This window comes from Daphnia carinata, chromosome 4 (genome assembly GCF_022539665.2).
Source record: "Daphnia carinata strain CSIRO-1 chromosome 4, CSIRO_AGI_Dcar_HiC_V3, whole genome shotgun sequence".
In the NCBI taxonomy this organism is placed as follows: Eukaryota; Metazoa; Arthropoda; class Branchiopoda; order Diplostraca; family Daphniidae; genus Daphnia; species Daphnia carinata.
Genome location: NC_081334.1, coordinates 7,907,124 through 7,934,203, shown reverse-complemented (window position 1 = coordinate 7,934,203; position 27,080 = coordinate 7,907,124). Strand labels below are relative to the sequence as shown.

The 27,080-nt window shown below is 39.9% G+C and overlaps 1 protein-coding gene across 1 annotated transcript; it reads right to left on the bottom strand.

The window, feature by feature from the left end:
* Positions 1–999: 999 nt before the first annotated feature.
* LOC130687482 (zwei Ig domain protein zig-8-like) lies at positions 1,000–26,715 on the bottom strand. The gene is made up of 6 exons (XM_057510656.2): positions 25,754–26,715; positions 24,393–24,573; positions 4,429–4,592; positions 3,972–4,227; positions 2,218–2,514; positions 1,000–1,213 (listed from the first exon to the last, which is right to left on the bottom strand). The coding sequence occupies exons 2-6, from the start codon at positions 24,475–24,477 to the stop codon at positions 1,074–1,076; spliced, it is 942 nt and encodes a 313-aa protein (XP_057366639.1). The 5' UTR covers positions 24,478–24,573; positions 25,754–26,715; the 3' UTR covers positions 1,000–1,073.
* Between the last annotated feature and the right edge of the window lie 365 nt (positions 26,716–27,080).

The following is a 27,080-nucleotide window of genomic DNA, read 5'->3' as shown; positions in this document are numbered from 1 at the left end:
GTTTATGGCTGGTCTTTATGATAACGGATTGATGGTTTACTACGATGATCACTTGTCACCGTAATGCAAACAAAGCGGAAAAAATTGAGTAAAACTTTAGTTGTATTGCCAAATCTCCAACTTCTCAATGTGTGGCAAAAGAAGACCAGGCAGGGGGATAATATAATAATCAGTGATTCATTAGGTGTTTTAACTGGTGATGGTAGTGAAACTGGTGGAGGATCAGGGGATTGAGGTTACACTGTTGCCAGCTGTTGTCGCCCTGATCCGCGTCGGCATGTTGGGGCTTGTTGCCGTCAAGGTGCGTTGTGTCTTGCCTCTAGTAGGATGAGAAAATCGGTTTCAATGGCTGTGTTGTTTTCCTGGGTGAGGATTATAAGGGTGGACGGATGGAAGTTATTTGCGTCCAGGTCCAGGTCTTCTATGGCTGCGGTTTCAGTGGTGATAGGAATTTTGGCGTGGTCAATGTTCCTCCGGTAGAGTGAATTTTCGGGGTGTGGCAACATCCTTTCTCGGACCACTACAAAGTAAACGTTTCCGATGAGCTGGTAGGACGGATACCGAATACGTCAACTAGGCACGAGCACGGGTGGATGCCTCTCAAGCCGATCAAGTTCTTGGAAACCCCTGTAGCTTCCATGTTATCCGGCTGACGGTAACTTCTTGGTTAAAGAAGATAAAAGGTAGATAAAATTTTCGTTTGGAAAAACGGCAAAAAGGTGACAAGATCAGACCACGCGTCGTTTTTTGTGCAGCTTTTCTGCTGGGGACGATTTATCTCGCAAAGCTACTTCGTTCGTAAATAAATAAATATTTTTCAGCAATTTTTCAATTGCGTTTAAATTAATTTTCAACTGATAACTCCACATAACAAGATGTTATTTTATTACGGGAACAATGTTTTCCGTTCAATTTCAACTTTATTATGGCTACCAAGAAACGATAATACATAAGGGAGAAATAATGTGTACATTACAAATACAGCTGGAAAAATTGGTGTATGGAGGCAGCTCAAATTAATTATACAGAAAACGAGATATTTAACATTTTTTCCAAATCAGAGAAAGATCGTATTATCTATAATAATTGTACGATAAAACAGACACAAATAGTTCAATGAATATCCGTGAAACTATTGGTATCCAGCAACTTGAATCCTGAAGCAATAATGATATTCCTGTATTGCCATGTTGCATGGCAGCTGGATGTTCACCTAAAAAAAACCATAAAGATTAAGGAATCACCGGCGATCATATTTATAATAATCGATCATGCTCATGAAATTAAACTTTCGTATTTATGTCGATAGAAATGACAGAAGAGGAATATTAATGTGAATACATTCGCTTTACCCTTCAATTATTACATTACAGACTTAACGAAACCCAATATTAAAATATACCAATAACGCGCATATCCGTTTTAAGAACCTCTAAAATGGCTCTCAGCATTCTGAACACCCGTGGTTGGTATAAGTAATATAATTTTGTCTACTAAGTTATAATTATTTCTTATAAGTAATAATAGAGATGCTTATAACTTTTACCAATAAAATGAAATGAAACAGAAATTATAGTAAATTCCTCATTTATTATTAGATTATGACTATAGTCATGCTGAATGGTGACTAGCTTTAATAAAAGTGATAAACGTTTAAAAATAAGATTCAAATGCCACATAAATTCTTACGAATGCGACGGCTTTAATCATTTAAGCAAGCCGAGTGATTAGGGTATAGGTTTGTTAGACAATGGAACAGAGGGGCAAATGATTAAATTGCGTTAAGGAAACCATTTAAATTTATCTTTCTTTTTATCACAAGGAGCTGCATAAAGTCCCAGGCTCATGTTGGAGGGATGGAAGCGGCTTTCAAGAACCTGTCAGGTAGGTTTTAGGAAGGCACTTGGGAGCCTGGCCTGCCGTATGAGTTTCTTAAACTGGGAACTACCACAAGGACATCAAACGGGTGAGAAGGGGCTTTCGCTCCCCGTTTATACTAGGTAAGTATAATCAGTACTTCCAAGCCATTACAAGCTGGATGTACAGCATATTTATTATAGGTCTCTTCATGCTGGTAGTGTTTTATCAACTTGCGTTCTTTAAAAGGAAAATTTAATGAGACTAGAACACCGTCTAAGCTGCACACTCTGCACACAATACCATCGTGTTCATACCTCTTGTTTCCCTTACTCAGAATATGCCAACCGTGAGACGTACCGTTTATGACATGAACCATAGTCGATGCCGGATCAGCAGCGGTTGTTAAGCAAGTGTAGTTTCCAGAATGAATCGGCTGTAAGTTGCTTATACGCAAACGACTGGTAAGCGTGGATATGGAGGAGTCAAAGTGTTGGTCTATTCGAACAACCACTTGACTGTCATCGATAACACTTAGATCGTGATACCAAAAAATTGTTGCGTGTTCGATCGCTTGGGTAACAAGGCAGGTTAGGCTAAGTGTGCTGCCTTGCTTAACGTACATGTCCGAGGAACCAATCATTTTTGCCTTCGATTCTGTAAAAGAAAATTAACGAATTATACTTTTATTTGTCAATCCAAATTCTTCTAAATTCACATTTTTCACATGAAATTTTATTTCATTATTCCTTTTTCATATTGGAAAGATTAGAAACACACTATGGTAGTTACATTATATAAAATATTCAAGGTACTTTTACTTTATCTCTGTGAAAAGAAAGAACCAAATAAATTCGGCTTTAGTTTTAAAAATATCCCACTGATTACCATTGTTATAATCTTAAAATTATCTACAGTAGCCTTTGATTCATACAGTTATTGGTATATACGAAAAGCCTATGCTAAGTTGCGTCCCTATATGGTCACATCTCACAACTTCTTTCTGATTGATTTTGATTGCACGAACAATTAATACAAGACCAATTTGCTTTTCTGCAATTTTTCTTCGGAGTTATTTTAAAATTCCAATATTATAAAAACATGTGGTACGAGAAATCTTTTTCATCACAATGAATGTTTTTTCCCATTCCCAACAAAGGCTAGTACAGAAATTTAGCAAGGATAAATCAGAACACTATACATGTTCGATTTTCCGCCCAAGTCAACAGAAGCGGGAAAAAAACCTTTCGACTTCATCTACAAAAAACTGCGTTTTACTAATAAAATGGATCCTTATTAATAAAGCCCGTTGCAAAATTTTAGAAATTTTACGCTGCTTGAGCGGCATTTCTTTGTGGGATTTCTGGCAATAACACCAGAACTCTATACCACGACGTATGGTGTGGAAACTTATGAGTATTGACAGTTAACCTAAGCAGCCAAGTAATTGTTTCATGGTGGAATTAAATAAATTTTTATTCTTTAAATTGTGTTGTTAATTTCAGTCTTATAGTGTCATGTTTCTCAAACGAATGCCCTTCGCAAACTCTGCAATCTCTGATGCTGCCTATAAGCATAAATTTATTTGGAAAAAAAGTATAAAAAAATTTCGTCAACGTCTTGCAATCTAAGACATCAACACAATTTTATTTAACGAAAATAATTCAACTGACAGTGGAAGTGAAGTTTCGAAAATATGGAAAGTGATTAAAAACTAATAAAAAATTTACACTAGAACAAATGGAATAATTACTAGATTAATAAATGTAATGTAATTTTAGACAAAACTTCAATGCAAAATGAGTTATAAGTATTAACAACTGTAAATAACGAGAAAACCAAATATTCTCCATATGACGCGATTGACATAACAAATAATTTATTACACCAAAAAGAATTTCAACATTTTCCAAAAATTACTAATCGCTGGAATACGTCTACTGCTGGTCTTCAATTCATATTGAACCTATGCCAACTTTCTAATCACAAAATTAATGCGATAATTTTAATCAAAACAACCAAGCATCAAATCAAAATAGACTTACTGCTGCAGTTTTTTTCGAAAGAAGTTTCGCGGTGTTACAGCGATACTAGTAATGTTAATCATCACTTACCAACGACATTCAAGTAGAAATTTTCCGATATACGAGGTTCGGTGCTGACTTGGCATTCGTAGATTCCAGAGTCTCGGGGCTGCACGAACTTAATCTGCAACACCCACTCTGTCAAGGTCTCATCCGTTGGTGAATACTCAGACACAGCACGCTGTAACACACTGAATCGTTGATCGGAAGTGTAAGTAAATAAGCCTGTTGTCAATATCACGGGGCGAATGATTCCATTTAATTCTCGCTGTCTTATCCAAGATACCTGCAAGAATATATTTTTTAACAGAACAGTATATTCAGCCCTTAATTCACTCATTTTCAGCAAATGCAGAATGAAGATTTATTTTTGAATTAGATTATGAAAAATGTACCTTACGTTTTTATTTTATACTTATATTCCAGTATAGTTCTATTGGCGAAGGGAAATACACAAAACAATAGCAAAATTAATCAAATAACTTACGGCTTTCCCTCCCAAGTCCTTGACTCTGCAATGAAGAAATGCTGTCTGAGTTGAAATGGCGGTTACGTTACGCTGAAAATCAACGTCGAAATAAGGTTGCGGACCTTCATGCTCTTGGGCAGGGTTTGGACCTCTCCCTTTTACTGGAATTAAATCACTCGAGCCTGAAAAAAAAGGAAACAATTCAGCTGTTATATCAAAACCATGATAACCAGAAATGAAAAGTAAAAGCAGTTGAGGCATGGTCATAGAACAGGAGGTTCTAAATTCTATGGCCACTCCCTCAAAATTTGGGTTAAAAAGTGGCAAGGATGGCAGTGCTTCAAGCAGCAGTGAACTTGAACTTAACACTGAATCATGGCCTGGCAGATTGGTTTTTACAGCGTGGTTGCGAGGCAATATGTACTACTTTATACATAAACGGGCCTATGGTTTTCTCTATGGACAAAGTGTCTGCCGTCGCCACCAGGGCATTAATTTGATTATTTTAGTGATTAAACTAGTCAAACAACCTAATTTAAATTTTGATTATCTATATTTTAACGTCCTTTAAATGTTTTAAAGCGATCAATATGAATTCTGCTAACCATAAATATTTCCAGTGAGTCAATGTATGCAATATATAGTATACGGTAAAATACATACGGTAATTGAAAAAAAATGAACATAAATTTGTTTTAATTATTTATCTGCAAAATTAATTACGATATTGCTAGATTTGATTGCAATCAACAGCCCTTGAAGCGAGCTACCCATTTCTGGGTAATTGTTACAAGCATTTTCATATGGGAAAATTTTAAAAAGCAAAATGTGTTTTTTTTTATCTAAGGCTGTAATGCACACAGCTGATAAAAACACAAAAAGATGTTTCTCTTAAACTTTTTCTTTTTTTTTGAAAATTTAACGTATATTTCACACAAACAGATAGCTTCTTCTTGAAACATTTACCTATTAATATCTATATAATCACTTATTTCATGGTGGCTGATTAAAAAATTTTTTATTATTTATATGTATATTATTTGCACAACACACTTTTGAAAGAAATTCCTTATAAAAGTTATCACCCATGATTTGTCATCTTAGCCTGGGGGATGGGGGTTGGGGGTCTAACAAAAAAAGACTAGACTCTACTTTTTCCAGACAGTTTTCGTAACACCTGGGGCATTAGCAAAAGGCGTCTGGACTTAAACTACCCTTCCCAACTTATTGCCTGGTGGCCACCATTATGCATTAATGACAATTTCATCATCCAGAACTAGCAGATAAGGGATACAAACAATGCCATGTAGGAAGCATCTCTTAAAAATACGGGATATCTGCCCCATCTATGCCGAACAAATCGTTTTTTCAGCTTCTGAAGAATTCCCTTAAAAATTGAGATTCCTCCAATTTCCTCCAACATCTTTTCGGGAGACAATGGGTGATCCGGAACCTTTAGTTATATTAGGTTATAGCAGGGTCCATAGAAAACCGCAATTGTCGAATATCCGAACGGATGGAAAAAGTAATTCTGCGTCCCATTAGATGGCAAAAGATGGATCTATTCCAATGCATGGAAGAGAATTGGAAGATGAAATGGTGGTTAGGCAAGAAGCTCCCTACGTTCATTTTATAAAAATCTATGAAATGATGTTCGGTAGACTATTATTATTGCGTTACGAAACTGATTTCATATTATTTAACAGTAATATGCCTAAGAGCAGATATTTTGCATTCTTCGTCGACAGACTTTTTGTTTCGGTTTTTAATACATACCATTGCAATTTGAATTGGAAGACTCGCAGAAATAACAAACAAAAAAAAAACAAAAGCAGGTCACGGAAGACGTACTATTTTCAGTTATTCAATAGAAAAATACTGTCAGTGGATTCCCTGTGGGAAATTTTCCATAGCTGGGACATCTGTCCACCAACTTTACCCAGAGCAAGATTAAGCAAGCACGGCTTTGCTTGTATTCCCAACAACTATTCTCTACATTTTCTGGAAACGGTTTACTGATAAACGAAAAAAAACAGGACTTTGGCAAGCAATATGCGCGCCGAGGTGAACATTTGAGGCTGCTGCCCACTCAGTCTAAGGTTTAACGATAAAGACGTACCATGAAACCATATGATCTAATGAACATTTAGTTCAACGATGGATAACATCTTTTCACTCCCGCTACGGTCTGAGATGAAACATGCGGGTGATGTCCGAGAGCAGCATACGTGTAACCATTCTTATCACAGTATAAAGGTAGTTGAGAATAGGAAAGTCTGACCTGGGATAGCAAATCAATGTTGGCCTATACAGCAGACAATGTATTCATGGCATGGCGGAATTGATTAAAGACAAAAGAAGTCTGTCATCCTCCAGACAGACAGGGCACATACAGAGACTTGTTTAACATTATCTGGAGCTATTTGATTTTAAACAATCCCAAATAATACATAAATATTTAACTAAATCTTCAGGCAAGCATCTCTTCTTTATTTTCCCAAGAACTTATACGATCATGCTTGGCAGCTTCTTTACTGAGATTTTTTAGACAATATTAGACGTCTCGCGAATATTGGCAGATAGAACCTTTTGAGAAGAGTGCTAAAATTTTACCCCAATCTCATCCCCCCGGAAAAATGTTTCTATGAAAAATGTTCTACAGTGTGTGGGCACTGCCTCACGACAGGTACTGTTCTAAAAATTGTGCCAAAACTTGTACACCGAACTACATGACACATGTGCAGCGTTTTTTTTCCTTTCGAAGATCAAATAAAAAATGTGAAATTCAACAACTGAAGACCTAAGCATCGGTCTAAGGCTGAATAATTTTAGTAGATCACTTTTTCAGATTGTTTGAAATTCATAGTACAGATTAACTAAGTGCTTGTTAGATAGTTTTGGAATTTGCCGTTGAGCAGTTTGATTCTGAATAAAGTGATTTATTTAGATTGTTCTTCAACGCTATAATCCTCACTATTACTGAAGCCGTGTCAAGTTAGCAAAAAGTTGTAAATCCAACTCTTTATAATTTCGTCATTTGGCGTGATTTTTTCGTGAATGAGCTAGTAATTTACGTGCCTTCGTTTCCTTACTCTGGGCTAATATATTTTGCTTAGCCAATAAATAATGTAATTGCCAAAGAAATAATAAAATTTATTTATAAACAATGTTTTTCCCGCTCGTACTTGCCAGTGTTATAAAGTGAACAGCAATTTGAGATTTAGTGAATGATAGATTAATGTAGCCTAATCAAAACCAAGCAGTCTAGATACACAGTTTACTTTCTTTTCCCTTCCTTACTGCAACGCCTTCATTATTAATCAAAGAAATGGTGTAGTGCGCATTTTAGTCGTTGAAAAACCGATCAGATTTTTTAAACTTTCAATGGTACTTTAGTGTGTCTCGTACTCTTGGTTTATTACACAGCTTTCACTCTTTAAGATAAAAGAAAAAATCTGGAGAAAAAAATACGCGTTTAAAAAAGTAGTTGTAACAAAATCGATGTATGCGGTTCCTAATTGTTCTGTGTTGAAAAATGTAGTTTCCCAAGTACCTTTGATGGACCAGAGCTTGCCATTGAGTTATTGGACCGCATTTGTTAATACATACTAACCGTCATCTCTGTGCTTTAGTGTCGGGAAACGCATGAAAACGTCCAGAAGAGAAGAAACTTCCTGGCCTGTGTATCTAGCTAACAAGTGGACTATAGATAAATAACCTTTAGAGTGAATGGGACGTGATGTTGGTATATGGCGAGGGGAAGTACAAATAGTCGTTCCATAGTACGGATTTTTCCACGATTTTAAAAGAGCAGCTTTTTTGCTAGGAATTGTTACGATACACCCGTTCTAGCGATCGCTAACAGTGTTACCTGTGAATCCACTTACACAATTCACACAGATCAATACGTGATTCTATTTCTCTCGCTAGTTGACTCCGTTTGGCGGTACGGGGCTACCGGAACGACGAGCAAGTTATACTCTACAGTGGCACTTGGCGTTTTTGCATCTTATTAAGATCTCGTTCTCATAAAGAAGTACTGGGCAAACTGGTTTGCACTGCGGATGAAGTGCGTGTCGTACGTAGCATCTATATATTAGACGTCCGTAGTATTCAACGGTCAGTTTGAGGCAGCTGGTTGAGATTCCTAGCAAGTTCTGTCGCCGCTTTTATTGGCATAATTCCCATTGCGCCCTTCCGTGATTTCTGTCTTGCGTATATGTACAGTACGTGTATGGGGTATAGTATACACAGTTAATCGTACAGTGGAACGCATGACAAAGCGTATGTGTAGCAGCTATACAAGCTTCTTGGCCATGAGAGCAACCGGAACGAAGCAAAGGTTAAACAACAGCTATACGGATGGCATAATTGATTGATTTTATGCGTGTTGCGTGTACCAATCATGTTTTTATTTTACCTATTATTTCAATAAACTAAAGCTTCAACCTTTTTGTATGCCTACGCATTTTCTAACGACATCTTCTGAAATGTGGCTGTATCTACAGGCTAACCGAAATTTGAAGCGACGTATTACCATTTCGGAAAAAAATAGCGGAAAACCGTCATTTTTGAAACAGCGTTTAAGAAACCTACTAAAACTCAAACTAAATAAGATGAAAACAAAGAAAGAGTTCTTTAATCACCATCATTAAGCCTCAGTTTTAGATTTTGAACCGAAGCCAAACATTCAGAACGTTAAATCAAGTTTACTGCCATATCAAATTACAAAGTAAAAATTGTCGTTCATCTTAGTCAGTTGCAGCATTTGGCTAAGTCTTCTTTGCCTGTTCAACTTGTATTACTTTAAATAATGCCATTTTAGCAGAACAGGTACAATTTTGCTAGTCTGCGTTCACAACTGCAGGGTGTACCTTAAGTAGCCTAGTTTTACCAAATATGCCGCTCTAGACTCTGTTTATTTAAATCCAATAATGAATTGGCAATTCGCTGAAAATTGTCCTTGAGCATTTTCTCAATGTCAACGAAATTGAAATAGAATTTCTTTTTCTATATTATTAAACATTTTTAACAACCATATTAAGCTGTTTTATTCACGATAAACTACAAGTAGTCAAAACAGCTAGGACTGCAGTTGCCAATACCATCCTAATACCGATAAAATCGCTCGTGAAATGCCAACGTCCTTGAAACCGTTTAGGATAGTGTCTGTGAAAAACTGGACGTACTCTATACCCAACGCGAGAGTCGGTAAGCTCTGAACGCTGCACCATTAATATGATTGACGAAAATCCCTATACAGGCTAGCGTTACTGACGTTTCACACAACAACCCCCCACCGATTCCGATAATCACTTGATCTGAAGTGTTCTAAATTTGTACGTGGATAGAGGTGCCACGTGTGTGTTGCGATCTTCGTCATCACCGTGAAATAGATCAAGGTCTAGGTTATGGTCCATTGATTGTCCTTACAGAAAAACAGCCAGTCAACAGCGTAATGACTTTTGCGTCCCTCTCGCTTCACATTGATGAATAAACTTTTTTCGACCTCGATCGGAACCAGCCTGGACTAGAGAGTAGTAGGCGTTGCACGGGATTGCACAGAAGTCTTGGGAAAAGTCCGTTCGGCGTAAACAAAAGCTCGATCCATCAAACCTCTCGGTCCTAGATTAACCCCCTCCCCCCTCCTTTTTTTTCTCTCTTCTCCCACGTCCTTTGCCCCTTTCTTTCGTTTTTGTACTTTTATTTTTATTTTTCTTTCTTCGTTTTTTTTTATTATTTTTTTCTTTCTTTATATATGTATTTCGTCTACTTGTTTCCGGAACCGGCAGGATTGTCTAGTCACCGAGTTACTCGCCTCTGTTGCGTGTAAGGCTTCGTTTCCATACTTGGTAGCATGAAAAGCTTGGCGAAGCGGGAGTCGAATAGCGAATCGATAGTTGCTTCAGTGTAGTAGTAGTTCAACATAGCGTCATTCTGCTACGCCAAACTACTTGCCTGAGAGCCTCGAAGCACTCAAACCAGCGCTAAGACGTTAAGTTCAACACCAAGCGGTATCAAGGCATTCAATCCAATAACAACTTTGGGTACCGCGGCCTCGGCAACATGGAATTACGTTTACTGAGTTCTTAATGCCTCCAAAGTATTGCTAAGAAATGGGTTTTGCCGTGATGCGGTTGTCAGAGTTCGATAGTAGTTAACTATAGAAACACGGGAGATAGCGAAAATCGAAATGAGCAAGTGCAAACATGCCTCATCCTATTTACGTTCCTTTCTCATTTTTATTTATTTACTTTATTTTATTTATTTTTGTTTCTTCATCATTAATTCTTGGTCCGGAAAATGCTAACGTTATTATTCCGCCGCCTCGCTTCGAAGACTAGAAATGCAAAGAAATGAACGAGAAAAAAACAAAAGCAAATGCTTGTGCAACCATTCAGATTCTGACTCGAGTCCTACTATTGCTTTTTTATTTATATATCACTTTTCTTTGCTAGTTTTTATTTTGTTTTGTTTATTTTATTATTATTTTTTGCCACTGCCTTGCAATGTTGGCTTGTTGGGTTTTTGGTAGAAGAAAAATGGCTTTGCCTAGGCTCCGCCATGGTTACGATGGCGGAGTAAACATCTGGCAGCAGAAAGTAATAACAACCTAGAACGCACGCCTCCTCGTTGACGGAGATTGGCGACGCTTTGCCGCTAGCAACTGATGGATACTGCCCGAAGACAGGCCAGGTCGGCCAATATTGGGCTATTTTTAACTACCGACTTTCAGGCAAAATTTTCCCTGAGCAGGAAAAATGTAAATTTTAATAAGAAGAGTTAATTGATGTTTAGGTAGGCGTTTCAGCCATAACTAACTACTTTGTTTAAAGCAAATGGGAAAAAAAAGACTGGAATCATAATGTGGACATCTCGTGGGCTTCAGTGTGTCTACAGTTTTATTTGAAATATCGGGCCAGCCGCAAAGTGACCTAAGCGTAATTAACTGTATGTATCGCCTCCCACGCAAGTGCCGAAACCTACACGTGAATGGTATCAAGCTTATAACTGTACAGTTTTTTCAAGTAAGGATTTGCTAGTTTTACGTGCTTTGGCTTAGGGGTCCTCGCTCTATCGCTGAATCTTGATTTTTGACCTGATGATGAATGCCTTCTTGCTGCGCCTGGATTCTTTCTTATCTTTTTTCCTCTCATTTTTTTACTTGCTTTCTATTTGTGTTCTGTTTCTGACTTTCCTCCCACGCCCCTTCTTTCTTACCTCCCTTTTTTGCTGGTTGCCGTCCGCCCTTTTTTCTTCCTCATTTTTCTTCGCTCATTTTTTTCCCCCTTCCTTCCGCATTATGTGCCCGTCTTTTTCTCTCCGCCCACAAACATTACAAAATAGGAAGAGTATAGAATGCTAGAAAAGTAAGTACTGCTGCGCATCTTGGACGACCCAATGCAATCTGTACAAATAGAACGATCCCCATGATGTTTCAATTCCGTAGAAGTGTATAAAAATTGCAAGCATTCGGAATTTTTAATGCAAATTAAAATTCCCATTAGCTTAGGGCGAAATGGTAGCGAAAGGAGCCGAACCCTACAAAAGAGAGGTCTGCAAACTTAGATTAGCCGTATGTTCATGTCTAAGCTTTGTGCTATGTACAAAACCAGCAGTGTTTGCGCTGATGGTCACTGTTTTAAGGCACGCTTAGAAATCAAGGAACAGGTGATAATTTGCCCGTGTTTCCCTGTTGGCTGGTTTCTGCTCGATAGCGATATATCGACCGGTGTCGGGATGCCACCATAGCCGACTGTCAGAAAGCACCGACTTTTAACCCTAGCTCCAAATAAGCAATGTCTCACAAACATGGCTCTATAGACGGATATTTAGAATCCATCCTTTCTAAGGTTTTACGTCGGAATATTTTCATCAATTACGAGATGTAATGCCTTGTAATCGCGGTATAGTTCTATGTACTATGTTTGACACTAACCGAATTCAGTCCCTAATCTGCCACATTAAAATTGAGAAATCAATGCTAATTGATTAGTTCATTTTTACCTATTATATGGAAGTAAAAAATGATAACAAAATTAAACCAAGATTTCTTAATCGATAAGTTTTTTCGGACGTTATACATTCTTTTGCGTTTCCCCTTTTCATTCTGTGTCTACGAGGAGGTTTATTAAAAATCATAGTTGCTAACCAGTGATTAGTTAGTTGGCCCTTTAATAGTCAATACGACCTAAGTTTTCGAATCGCTCCTACCAGTCGAATATTTCTTCTCCATTCGGGTTGTATTCGTGCTACTATAACTTAGCACTTTCCAGTTTTGCTGTTGTGCTGGAGTCGAGAAGAAAAATAGGAGGTCGATAGAGATAAGTGAGATAGCGAACAAAATTGATGGGAAACGGAAAGGGTGGAAAGGCTTATGATTTAGTTATTCTGGAATTGTGGATCTATAAAATCCTGTTAAGGTTACTGAGTCCAAATTCGAACTTGCTCACTGTAGTTGAGAAAACAGAATTTTAAAAAATGAACTAAAACGTGTGAACGTGAAAAATAAATAGTAGAAGTAAATATTACAGGAGTTGGAAATAGTATCCGCTCCAATTCGAATTTTCAGTTTGTACTGCTTTTATACTTCTTGGTTGAGAGGTAGCAAGACTCCGTGGATCCCTGACTCCCAAGCAGACACGAAAGAAATACCATCCAAAGCAGCAGCACAATCGGCTATATAGCACCAGCAACTTGGCCTTCAGATAAGTCTTAAACACAATGCAAATCCCCTACGAGTTGCAAACTGCCGTGGTGTGCAAGTTGCATGGAAAGTTCTCCTGTGAGCCAAAAATCACCAACATTCATCTCCCCAGCCGACACATTTGAATCACTATAGTTAATCAAAAGTGTACTGATTCAAATTCCGATAGTGGAGGATGAAAAATAGATATCTTCAATTTGCCAGTTAAAATATTTTGAATAAACCAATAAATCAGTTATTCCATTAGCAACGACACTTGGATGCTTGGCTGGCATAGCTTACAGATCTGTATGATGCATAGTAAATTGCGCGAGACACCCTTACAAGTTCCGAGAACTATGACTAATTCCGTTGATAAAAGGTGGCGGTAATATTAGCCCACGTTGGCGTGCTGAATTATGTATCACAGAAGTTAGTGGCTAAGTGAATTGACAAATGACTCAGCGTGGTAATTAATACAAGCGGCGACTCAAATTGTCTCAAATAACAATCATTAAAACCCGCTACAATTGCACTTGGCATACACGATTGTAAAATTCGTGGAAGTGTTGCAGGAAGCCACAGAAGAAGATGAAACTCATCAGTCGGCAGTCGAGCGCTCTTGTTAGTTTGGCTAGTTCTTTGTCTCTCTCAACAAAGAAATCTAATACGAATAGTTACCATAGTGAACGCTGCGTTGGAGACCAATTTCATAAGTGATGCGATCAGATTTCGTGTTCGAGTAGCAAGAAAGTAGAGAACCGTGTTGAGCGCAAGGAAGGAGAGAACAATAGGACAAGAAAAGTGACGCTAGACTTGCAGAATGAATAGGAAGTTATGAACATTCAAGTTATGACAGTGTGAAAAGATTTCGAGTTGAATTTTACATTTAAAAACTATTTTGATATATCCCCTTGAGCGGTTGGCGTTAAGTGAAGGTGATGCACTTCAAATTCAGCAAAAAATCGTAAAAATCTAAAATGATGTAAATGACGTTTGATTTCGTCGATTTAACTCAGCCGCTTCAGGTGAAGGATAGAACAACTAATGTGCAGGTAAAATCAGTACACAAGAGAACAGGGCGAAAGAAAATTCTAAGGAAAAGTTGGAAGTTGTTTGTTCGTTGATTTTCTTGTTCGTCGCCTGTACGCCCTTTCTTTCTGTTGGGTTATTCCTTTTCATCAATCTACTCTTGTTGTCTTCGTCACTTCGCATTAGACGTTACACTATTCTCGGTATCCATCTTATTGATCTGACAACATCGCTGTTTTTTTTCTTTGCCTACCACTTGAAAGACGTACGTTTTCAGAAAGTTTTCGCAGAAAACGGTTTGATTGATACGGAAACCACATTACCGACACCTTAATAGATTGTTTTATTCAAGTTGAGATGAAAACAACTAACGTAACTGACACATCGTGCAAGTAGAAAGTTAGTCTTCATTTTATACGGCAAAAAACTTTTTATTTTGGACTTATTGGCGACGACCAATATCCGAACAATCTATAAAAAGAAAACAGAAAGATGAACGTCATTCGAAAAAAACAAAAACCAAATTTTATTATGAGGTTGCTAGTGCGTCCTTTGAAAACCAATTTCATAAAATCACAGTTGATAACGCCTTAATGCTGCAGAAAATGGCTCGAATCAATAAACTGTGCTAGACGCTATTCCAACTCAAAGTTTGGGAGAAACAAAAAGCGTAATCGAAGACATTTATGCTGTGCTTTAAATGTGAACTATTAACTTTTAGATCACTTGCGTTTAGTGTTTGGCCATTTCCTTCCATTCTTATATACATAGCATACGTTTCTGCGCCATCTCACAGAATTTTAATTGAGTACATCTGCGAAGCCGCAATTAAGTCACGACGAGTACCACAAGAACAAAAAAATCTGCCTCATGAATTTTGCGTTTGAAGGGCGCAGTCCTAAACTTGACGTCGTAATTTAATTAAGATCCTCGACATCGTACTTTTCCTTTGATTGGTAGTCTGACTGAAAATCGATTGCGTGTACCGTCACTGTTTGTGATCAGTAGGCCTATCGCTGTGCCTCGCACAAATACAAAAAAACTTGGGCAACTTCAACATCTTTTAAATGAAAATAGAAAAAAAAAAAAAAATGAACAGACCTAGTTAATACCTCTTCTTCATTGAGTTCGGAAATCGCGCCGTGTCAAAGAAGAGCTTTTAAAAAAAAATCACCAGATTGCAATGTAGATTTTTGACAGGTGGTAATTGAAACAGGCAAATGCTATAACCAGTAAGCTACGAGCTGCTCTCCGTTTTCATTGGCTACCCGATATAGCTGAAAATAGCAATGTATAGGGGAGATGCAGAAAGTTTGTAAGTCGAGGACAGACTGTCATATGCCAGCGGCGTGTTCAATTATCCATATCGCAATCTCGACAAATGCCATTGATATGCACAGCTATTACTTTCAAGTGGACTTGCATATTAAGATGGAGACATGTCGTCTCCAACTATGTTTAATCCATCCAAGGAGACATACGAGGTAAATCTAAGAAGAAACCTCTCTTAAAATGTTTAGCGAACAAGTTTGCATAACCTATCGAGAGTTGGTCGATACTTGAATTAAATAACACTTAGTGCGCCCACTGGCCGATATTGGTTTGTTTACCAAGAATCAACAACTGATTTATTAAAGCTTGAAAATCGCAGTTTGCTTTGACCTTTAAGAGAGTATTCACTGTTAGACCTGTCGTGTGCTCTACTCCGAAAGTGCATGTAGGAAATGAGGAAAACGCTGCTTTTATTGTAGTTTAGTAAACATATACCATGAAGGATCAGTCATTAGATTGCTTCTTCTTGTCATCGACTTTTCTGCTGATACGCTGTGACGGCCCCCTCTTTCTCACAGCGTCATCAATTAAATGTGTCAATGACTCTGACTTTTGCTTTCTTACCGTACGTGCGTGCCGATTCAGCACCAGTAATGGCTTGTATAGAGCATTCTCGAGTTCCAGGCTACGCTCAAATGCGTATCCGAAACGATGCGGTCTAAACATCTGCTCACCGTCTGAACTTTCAAATAGCGTTATCGACGTTCAAACGGCCATGCTTCCTTTCATCTTTGAACAAGACAAAAAAAAGGCAGAAAAAGAAAAAAAAAAGGGGGAAGAAAAAACTGTTTCACCATTCGCCCGTTGGTAGTGGCGCTTCTAATCGATTACGGACTAGCACTTGGGGCAACCTCTTCCTTCCCATCCATCGCGCTCCTCTATTCCTGCCCCTGATTTCAATCGTCTCGTTCTATCTCTCCTTTCCTCCCGCCAGGGTCTTCAACTGGTATGTTGTACGCACTCTGTAGCCAACCCGCACCTTGTTTGGTGTTAGCGTCGCCTTGAAATGAAAAGACGTAATATCGAATCAATCACATCTGGACCAAAAATGAATTCGAAGGCAGTATAGAAAACAGTGAAGCAGGCGACGTCGAGGCCCACGCAGAAGGAAAACGAAGGTGGAGGCGTTTTTGAAAAGTGAAAGAAAAGACACAAGGAAAAGCGAGGACAAATAAGGGTCAACGATGATGGGCTTGATGCTTTCTGATGGGACATTACTGGCCGTCATCGTGGTCATGCCCTTGGAACGTATAAAAAACCACGGATCCACAATTGCTGTCAATGGCGGACCTATTCTCTACAATTTGTCGTATGTCCGTGACACAATGGCAATCGATTTTGGGCGGACCCTCTTTCTCACTCTTATCGGACCGAAAGCTTTCCGTCTATTAGGTAATCGTGTGTTAGGTAGTTGTTCGTCCACTCACTCGTCAGTCTGCAAAAACCGGTTCACGGACGACATGGGGTCTATGTCCCAAGACCAGCTATACAATGACAGTAACTGGGGTGTCGGCAGGACATTAAGTCGATTTGTCTCTTTGAGCCCAATAAACGGGTGGAGCGCATCAGCTATACATCTATATGCCCAGTTTATGACTTTAAATCCTAACGTTCCTGACAACGTGTATTGCAGGCTGAAGTTATAAGAATAGTCATTAGATTCGTTTCGTTCGAGGCCCTGATACGCGTGTGGCAGCCTTTATCTTGTACGACGTACCCGATGTCTACTATTGTCAATGTATCTGTATTTTCACTGATGGTTAAGTCACCCGAATCGAACATAACAGTGTAACGCAAGTCAGGGAGAAGGAGGGAGTAAGAACTATAGACGTGATGGGAGCAATTGGTAGCATGCGAGAGACGAATAAACATGAAGAGAAAGTCAACATGGCCTGACGGATTGGGATACGACTGAACAGAAGACGTTGCCTTTGCTTATAGATTCACAGCGGTAGCGACGTCGTAATCGGCCAAAAGGGCTCCCCGAACGCCACTACCTTCCAAGTTCGAACAGTATGGCGCAGACAGTAAAATGTTAGGTGCGTGTGTGTCGTGTCTGCCTCGTGCAATATATTGCTCAGCGTAAAAAATTCGACGTCACCACATTTCATGAAATAGCAACTTCCAACCTATTGAGGTCGAGTACGCTGCTCATACATAAAAGCACACGAATAAAGCAATATGGCCAACCCGGGAAAGAAATTAATTCACACTCCTGAGGGTTTGTCGTCAATTGCAAACTTAAGCCCGAACTTCGTTGAGTTTGGGCGTATCTTAAGCGTCGGTTGATTTTCTATATATGCACACAAATAAACTTTACCATGTAGGTTTCTTTGGACGTTACATTTCTGCCCAAAAGGCCTGTTGCTTAACAAGCCAACTTCCTACGACAATAAGCCTAAATTATATTCATAGTAGTAAACACATGATTTCTTGTCCAACATGAAAATACTCCGTCTGGTGGTAACTAGTCGGATTACACATGAATTTGAAGCAATTGAATTTGTATGAGTGATGAGAATGAAAGTGAAATAGTTATTAAAAAGTGGTCGCTTCGTCACGGAATCGTTAGCGGACCTAATTAGATGCAAAGGCTTAACACTTTACACTTTGCATTTTAAATCGTCGAACAATTGCGAAATGCAATTTAATCAATACGTGCTGTTTTGTCCCGTTCTTATTACCGTTCTTCGTGCTATAGCAACAATTTGGTTTAACTATTACAAAGCGAACGGAGCTGAGATCAAATAGAGAAAGGAGCAAATATTTAAAACATAGAAGTTTTAAAAAAAGATTGGCACTGCGTTCGTAGGATAGGATGCAGATTAACGTTATTCTTGGTACAGGCAATTCGTGCTAGTAAAAAAGAACGGGGAAATCTAAAATAGCAAAAACTATTTCCATCCCAACAAAGTACAAAGTCAATGTAAATACACCAATAGCGAAAAACTTCTTGAAATAGCGTCTGAGTTGAAGCTCTGCAAATAGACAACTTCAAGTACAACACAGGGATTAAGGCAAAGAATAGATACGCAAACAGTCAAAGAAAAACAGGACAAATACAAAACGTAGGGAGACAAAGAAAACGAGAGATTGCAGGAATCTCAGACGCACATCGCTGAACCGTAACTGCCTATATAGAAATAACAGGATAATCGGAACCTAGTCCTTCGCTCTCCTACCAAACTTTAATTAAATTAAGCTGAGTCTGTTGCTGCGAGACCAAAGGGGACCTGGATTTGCCGTTCAAGGATCTATGCGTATACATCCGTTCAACAATAGGCCAGCTTCAATGTGTCTCATAAAAGAGAAAATGCCAAATAAATCCCGAGATGGCTAAAAAATCGGACATCGTCCTATATATCCAGTTTGGTGGTCGGTATAAGCCCTGTCGAAGATCGCCTGTAAGTTATAGCCGAGGGTAACCGTTGACAATAATACGGCTATGGCTTCCATTATAGCCTCATGAGGGCAGTCAGCTGGATATGGAGCCTATCTGTTACCCGACTGTTTGGCCTGTGGGCTTACCTGTTATCAGTTGAATGAGTCGTGGACAATAAGAACCTTTTGTTGGTTGTTGTATAGCGCAGCTCGAGTCGCCAGTTTCGGTAATCGATAAGCAGACAGTTTCTCCCAACCGCCCGTCCCCGAGTTGTAAATAATTTTAAATATAAAAAATGGTTTCTTGAGATGTGGAGGCCTATGTCGTTTATAATAACGTTGGCCCGCAGATACTAGCATATTAGGATTCAATCTGGTATTAGTGGCTGTTCTGTGTGCTGTTCGATGATTCCGTTCCTTTTGCTTCCATTTCAGAATGGCCATGCCTCAAAGTCGTCAAAGGAAAAGTCATCACATTATTTAGCCACGTCCGCACCAATAATTCTGTATCGGAATTGAAAAGGGGCATCCTTCACTTTATAGATGCGTCGACTGTGCCTTCCCATAGGAACGCCCATGACGAATAATGATTACGTTCCTGACCGAAGTTATCGTTATGATGCTACAAGACGAATTCAAGCATAAGCAAGGTTATGTGAAACGATGAAGTTGGAAAAAAAAAGGAAAGAAAAAAAAAAAAACTTTGGTTGCCCAGCATTTTAAAAGCCTTTAGAAAAAAAAATCGCAAACACCGGATGGCGGCATCGACGCGTTGGCGATGGTTGGCAAATTTACGCAGGCGCAACCCGGAATATTGATGCCCTTACGCTTTTAAGCCACAGTAAATAATATTACTAGAGCGTGGATTAGTATTCTTACTAAATAGAAGTAATGGAAATTGAACGCTAACAAAACCTCAAAATTGTGGCCGAACAGCAACGCTAATTGACAATTTATGACGTTCTTCGAATTTTAGCAAGTTCGCCCAGATCACATGGCCTGGCTAGTCAAAATTAAAAATGAAAAATAAGGACTTTCCCTGCTCATATAACAAATACACGTTTTATGAGCGCTACAAATCTGTTACAACTACACTGCTTAATTCAAGCCTTTCTCGGTCGGGAAATCATAGTTCAATTATGTGCACACAGCAGCTCGACAGTCTGGTTTCGCTCCCTAGCTGGTCGTCTCCTATTCCGACTCCTAAACGAATTCTGTCGCCATTTACGTGCGTGTGAGGCAAAGTTAAGAACACACACACACACACACACACGAAAAAAATTGTAATACCGGCTAACGGCGGAGACCTCCACCCTCGTTGTCACTACGCAATTATGCATGCAGACGAATAGCATTGAAGACAGCCATGGTTCTACTATAATAAACGATCCAACTATTCAACACGTAATCAGGATGCATGTCACTACCGTGACTAGTCGTACTAAGGGGATTTCATGATATCAAAGCTAAAAGTTTTTTTTTGGCTTTCTTTTGCATTTTTTTGTTTTTGTTCTCTTATATTTTTGTACAAATAATTTTGTTGGATATCCACGCACTTCACTTCAGCTTTTAAGATGGTTGGATCTTAGTTCCGGGCGTACAGCACAATAAAGTTCGGAATGCGCCGTAGGTTAAGTGCGATAAGAACGACTTGTAGGCACAACAAACAAACAAATGGATCATTTGGCCTGCAGTTATTCACTTTCTAGTGTACACACACCTAGTACGGAAAAAGTACGGTATTTGTTTTGCTGTGTTTAGAAGTTACAGCTCAAGTGCAGGATTAGCGGCTGCCGAAATGGCTTGATGCCCCACTTCTGTATAGCAAAAGTGGTAATGATTTCGTCGAAGTGACTCGAACAGAATTCACCAACCGTGGCGTTCATTAGTGAATCGCGACCCATGACTGGTTGCGAGTGAGTGACGTTAGCGAGCGGCCCCCGGATTGTGCGACGACAAGCAAAGGGCGGCTTGTGTGAAAGAGAGGATTAAGATGCAGTATTTACTTTTGTGAGAATGGCAAGGGGCGCGCCAACTGGCAGAGAGTACAAAACACAAGACAATAAGCCCGAATTTGTACCTTTTGTTCGCTATGTTTTTGCCTTTGCTCGTCGTCGCTTTCACATTGTCATCAATCGCACGACTCAGTCCGCTGTATTCATAATAAGAAAAGGTTGAAATCATGTCGAACCTTCTAACTAATCTTTTTTCAATTTAGGAATTAGACAGTCTGAGGTAATACGTGACAGAATGTGTCATTCTCGTGATTACCTGATTGATGATTTCTAGTCGTTTCATGTTCTAGTCAACTCAAAAGAACAGGGCCAGAAAGTAAGAACACATGTCTCTGAAAATGTTCTAGATTAAAACATCTAGATTGGGTCACATATAAAGCGTGGGCACTAACTAAGTGACTGTGTCAGAATAACGGATTTTCTTTATTTATCCTAGTGGACGTCACCAGATCTCGCAATTACTTTAAGCAATTTCCTTTTTGATGGGCTTTACCACCGAAAGGTCTTCAAATAAGTTAACAGTTCTAATGATGCCTCCATAGATTAGTTAAGGTTTCTTCTTTCTTCCATGTCAGCTGCATTGCGCATTATGTTCTTCGCGTTAGCCTTTGTCCCAGGTCACCTTTCTACGATAGATTTGACGACAATCTCAAGTGCACCCGATTCTTAAGAAACGTTTGTCACGCGTGGCATCAAAGATCTCTTGTTTTTGCGCAGAGCCTATCACCTTTCTATAGCTCTGCATTGTATTCTCAACTATAATATAGAAGTCCATTAGGGGCAACATGACAATTAAGTCATTAAGGAAGAGATAAACGCACTAACAAAAGTAACAACATAAATCAAAAAAGATTATTATTCTATTCTAAATTTTTATAGTTAAAGTTTGCCAAATATTTTGTATAAACAACTCATTTAATTGCTTTATGGCTAATGGGACGGGGTGCTCAGTTGCCATGAGAGGTAATGAAAGCCAGAAAAACAAAAATCTCCTATTAGGAACACAGGCTGCTGAATGCGGTTGATTAATCGTTTTTAATGGGTTCCTCGCCATGAACGAAGGAGTGGATCGTGAACTTTTAAAAACCATGATTTGCCATTTGTCTTTTACAATGAGAACTCAAAAACGAATGTCGTGGAGTGATGGAGAGCCATTTTTGGCGGCCGAGAAGGGCGGCCGAGGGTTTTCCGCACGGTGCACGGTAACTCAGAAAAATTATTTTCGTCAGGATATCTAATTGGTATCAAACCGTAAAACCCCTTTCGCCAATCAGTACGACGATAAGAGCCATATTGTACACTTAAAGCCATGTTGCCGATCGATCGAGCAAATTAAGGTCGGCCGGTTCAGATAGGGTGTATTTAATACTAAATCCGCGTTTAGATTTCACGTTTGTTTCCCCCGCAGAACCAAGTGCAATAACAAGCTCGAGTTATGGCATGCTCACTGAGGTTTTGCAAGTGTTTCGCTGAAAAACTTGTCATTCTTTTGGAAATCCCAAAGGTGTAATCGAAAACAGTCGTTCATATTTCTTTCAATGCATACGTTCATGGGTATACGCTTCTGGCGCTGGTGGTGTTAATGTGCGGTAGTGTGGCGTTATGCCGATGCACTTGTACGTGTATCTGTAAAGACGGGCCATGTATTGATGACCCATGTGCTAGCCAAGTTCTGTCAGATACGACATCTGGGCAGGATCGCTTCCGCGACATATCTGTCAGTATGGGTCCATGTCAAGGAGGGGAGTTGGTCAGGCAGCCGTCACGGACTAGGCTTTTGCTTCTGCCTCAGTTAACGCACTGCAGACGTATGTACATTTATATATCGGGACGCAAAATCATGGAACACGGACGATTGAGACACGTACGCGAATGAGTTGACGACCTAAAAACCCAGAACCGCCGGGGATTCGAAAGACTCGAACGCGGAAACGCGACGTTGCTGAACGTCATGGACAGTTTGGTGCCACCTCGACCTCAACTCGTAACGTTTTGTATAATGCCTGTAAAGTAACACTGTGACATTGGAGACGTACCAGCAATCCACTCAGTAGCGCCCCGGTGTCACGGAACTGTGCTTTTCGTGTTACGTCATCCGCATAATAAGGCATGCAGTAATGCACTCAAAACGGAAAACGGGGAAATGTAATCATTGTCTAGTTTGTCTTTTGTTTCGATTTTCCAAATTAGTTCTACACACTTGCTTGGCAACAAAACTGCGAATGGAAGTAGAAGCGAATCAAGAGGAGAGTTAAGTAAGAGCAAATTGGGAAGGAACGGGGATAGAGGAACCTTGAAGGAAAGGGGGGAAAGAAGTCGAAAGCAATTTTAGTCAGTTGCAGCCGTTTACACATGATGTGGTCGTGACAGACGTTCATTCATTTTTGTTTGCCTTTTTTTTGGGGGTGGCCAAAAATGTAATAGGCTTTGGTTGCCGGTGTCGACCAGTTGTGGCTTAAGGGAATTTTTATCTTTGGTCAAGCAAATCAAGTGTTGTTCTCGATGACGTTTTTGTTTGAGACGCTAGTGACGAAGTAGCAAGATTTACTGTTTGACGTCGTCGGATAGTTGTCGTCCGCCCCAGCTAAAAGAAAGCTCTCGTAATAAGAGAGAGTGGCGCAGCGTCGCTGGCACAATGACATGGCACGCAATCCAACAACAAAATTTCGCGACAATAATAAAATAGATGCACACAAAGAAAAGGGAAACGTGAAAAATAGAAGAGAGATGTTGTCTGTTTATGTAACGTGAAGATAGTTCAAATCTGGAACAGGTCTGGAGGGGGGGGGGGGAGGAGAATGTGCCTTATATCTTGCGTGTTCCGCAGGCCGCGAATAGCATCGGTATCGTTATAGACCTTTATTGCTCGAAATTCCTACCGTTCTCGGTTTGTCAGAGTAAAACAGCTATTTGTTTGCTGGCGACAAGCGTGACACGGCTAAGAACTATCCAACATCTCATCATTTCCACACTGTAAATCACTCCTATTCACGTTTCTATTCTCATTCGAGCTACAGAAGAGGCATGCAAATGCATAGCCTCTTCTCTTAAGTCTTTTTCTTTTTCTTTCTTCTTCTCCCTGTTCCGCCTATCCTGCTTTGTTTGCCAAAACCGGAAAATGAAAAGAAGGAAGGCAAACAAATACAATTGAACCTCGAGATTGCACCAGCAAAAAAAAAAAGGGAAGAGGAATATCAAAGAGAGAGGAAAGAGCGAGAAAAAGACAAAAGGCACTATAGAAAGAATCAGAAATACAAGAGGGGACATAGAAGAAGAGGAAAAAGGAACTATCAAGAAAAATAAAAGCTACAAGCGAAATAAACTGATGGAGGGCGAGCAAAGAGGAACTAAAGAAACAAACAAAAAAAACAGCAAAAAAAAAAAAAATAAAAATATCAGAACCCTCGTAACCTCGTCGCTTCGTCTAGCTTCATAGGATTTGAGAGACGGGTAAAAGTAGGGGCGTAGCAGAGACTATGGCAGTAGGGATGCTATCTCTGATTCTCTATAGCCTACATTATATGAACTGTACTTACCATAAAGTGAGTTGCTGGCGGACGAGACCAGGCTGAGATGTCCGGAAGCCGAGTACAGGAAAAAGACTAATCCGAACCACTCCATTTTCAGGCGACAGAGCCAACGGAGTAAAGAAGAGGCGGGCAGAGAGCGAAAGATGCGAAGAGCGTGGCTATAGAACGAGGCGTAGAAGTGGAGAGCCTTTGTAGAGAAGACGGACAGAAAACAAAAAAACAAACAGAGCCGGTCACTTTGGTTTGTTTTTGTTTACCCAGTCAGGCAGTCAGGTTTTCTTTGATTGTGACATAACAGAATTTTCGCGCCCAGTTATAAGATCAACTGCGGATGAGACGTCACTCGGCCCCTTCCGCTTTCTTTTCTTCGGTTGTTCACCCCTCTACTTATGTTCAAGCACTGAATCTTTTTTTTTTTTTTTTTTGTTTTGTTTTTATATTTTATTTTTTTTTTTTTTTTTTTTTTTTTTTTTTTTTTTATTTTCACTTGCTAGACCTACTGTTTTATTTGTTAAAGAGGGCTATAGTCCACTGTAATAGCCAAAAGTGAAGGGTTACAGATCATCTGCAGTTGAGGCTAACATTTTGTAACGATAGTGCTGGCAATTTGCAACAGAAAAACTTAAGGAAGGGATTCAAGAGTAAAAGCCTATCCGACCGCCGTTGGGGCCAGAGTGCGCCGTGATTACAGCGGGTATCAATACAAGCCCCGGCAAGTCTAATTAGCTCGGCAAAAAAGTTTTGTTTTGGGAGATGTTGTTCCTATATACGAATGTGTAGGTCCCTGTGAATTGTCGAATGAAAAGCACCGGGAAAACGTAGAGAGGTGAACTGCGCAACAGCCAACGATGACAATAGACGAACAAAGAAAAAGGGGGGACGATGAGATCGCATTCCGTTTTTTTTTTCGTGATAGCCGATAAATCCCCAAATGCAACTGTAGTCAGCAAGCTGCAACTAGAGGTGACGCTGATTGTTCACAAGAGAGAGCGGGCGAAAACGAGAAACGCAAGAAAAGCATTTGTTTTGTCCGATCCGCTCATGTTATCAGCCAGTCAATAAGTCGAACACCCCGCTCAGCGCATCTCTCGCAGTTCCGCACAAGCGTCGTATACTATACAGACATCTTTTAATGATTTATAGAGTAGACGAAAAACGACCGAGCGATTAGCTAGTGGAAATATTAGGACGCAGAACGCCATTCAGTCGTTAAAATCTTCTTTGCCAAAAATTTCAATGAATAAAAAAAAAAACTTGAGAATTAAGCGGTCAATGTCATTCGATTGTTAAGCCTCTACGCATCGTCAGCAAATTTGTTAGTTCAAAGAGTCAGGACTTTCGTGTTCGTCAATGTCGTTTGCGCTCACCTTGGTATGTCCGCGTTTGATGTTCGCAGTTTTCTTCTACAGGACATAATGGGCACTTTGCACCATGGGTCGCAGTTGGTGTGTCCCGTTTGAAACACAACACTGTTGTTTGTCTAGTTTATAAACAAACGGGGCCACAGTTTACTATTGGGCAGTCGATAGTTCGTTTCGACGGGTTTTTCTTTAAAAACCGTTTTGCGCAGCAAGCTTGTCGGACATGTCAGACGTGGACAGATAGTTCCTATTTCCTTACTACCAGACTGCAACGATGTACTTTCTCTTCCGGCCAAGTTATCGGGCTCTCAAGTTGAACGTAGACCAAGTCCAGAAGCTGGTCGAGCTTCATCCTCGAGGCACGTACAAGCCTTAATCGAATGGGAGGCGCTTTAATAGAAGATTGAGAACGCCGGGAAGAAGAAGCAAAAAAAAACGAGATAGAAATACCGATCAATTTATTAAAAAGGGCTATGGGCGACATAAATCGCCTAGAAAGAGTAAAAGGGAGGCTTGCGAGCTATATTCAGTCACTTTGTGCAGTCGGCCTAGAAGCACCGGCCTTCAATAGTTCTTTGTAGTTTTGAGCCAATTCTCTTTTTCTAGGCCAAAAGCCCACGCTCACTCTTTCGCACCTTATAGATGGAACACCACAGAAGCCCAGTGGTCAAGACGACGCTAGCCGAATGTTAAACGTTTGCACAGCATATAGAGAATGACAAGTACCGCGAACGTAGCGTATGCCACTTGCTCAGCGTCTTGTACAGTTGCCAGTATAGAAGAGAGGGCCACACACACGTACACACACACCGTTGGTTCTTACACATAGGCCAGTCAGAAGGCTTAACCCGGTCAGTATACTGTTCTTTGTACTGCGAAGAAACAAAATCAAATGAAATAAGAAAAAAGAGCTAGATACACTATATGGTCTTATATCGGAAGTGCCTAGACAACACGTCTGTGCTAAAGGAAGGGAGCCACGGAACTGAGGTCTTGGCTGGAAGCTCGCCGTGCTGGAAATCGACAGAAGAAACAGAGAGGGAGAGCGGGAGAGAGGGAGAGAGGGAGTTGCAGGCAACGGCTGACGGTGCCTTTGTGCTCCTCTAACTGGGATGCTTGTGTTTTCATTCTTTGATACGGTTCAGTCATTTGCGTCGCTCTTCCTGTACATGCGACATGACGACAGTCTTTGTGTCACATGCAGTAAAAGGCGCAGCAGAAAAAGGATCCACAAAGATACAAATAGCAACAGGCGGCAAACAGTAATGTCAATCCGTCCCCGATTGGCTGCTCACGTCGATGGTGTCCAGTGGGCCAGTTGCTTCCTAGACCT

What these genes read in the sequence shown, in the direction of transcription:
- LOC130687482 (XM_057510656.2), bottom strand. Translation starts at nt 24,477, where the DNA reads ATGGAGTGGTTCGGATTAGTCTTTTTCCTGTACTCGGCTTCCGGACAT. An exon ending in CGCCAGCAACTCACTTTATG is followed by an intron (nt 4,593 to 24,392) that starts GTAAGTACAGTT and finishes CTTTTTTTTCAG; the next exon opens with GCTCGAGTGATTTAATTCCA. An exon ending in TTTCTACTTGAATGTCGTTG is followed by an intron (nt 2,515 to 3,971) that starts GTAAGTGATGAT and finishes TTTCTTTTACAG; the next exon opens with AATCGAAGGCAAAAATGATT.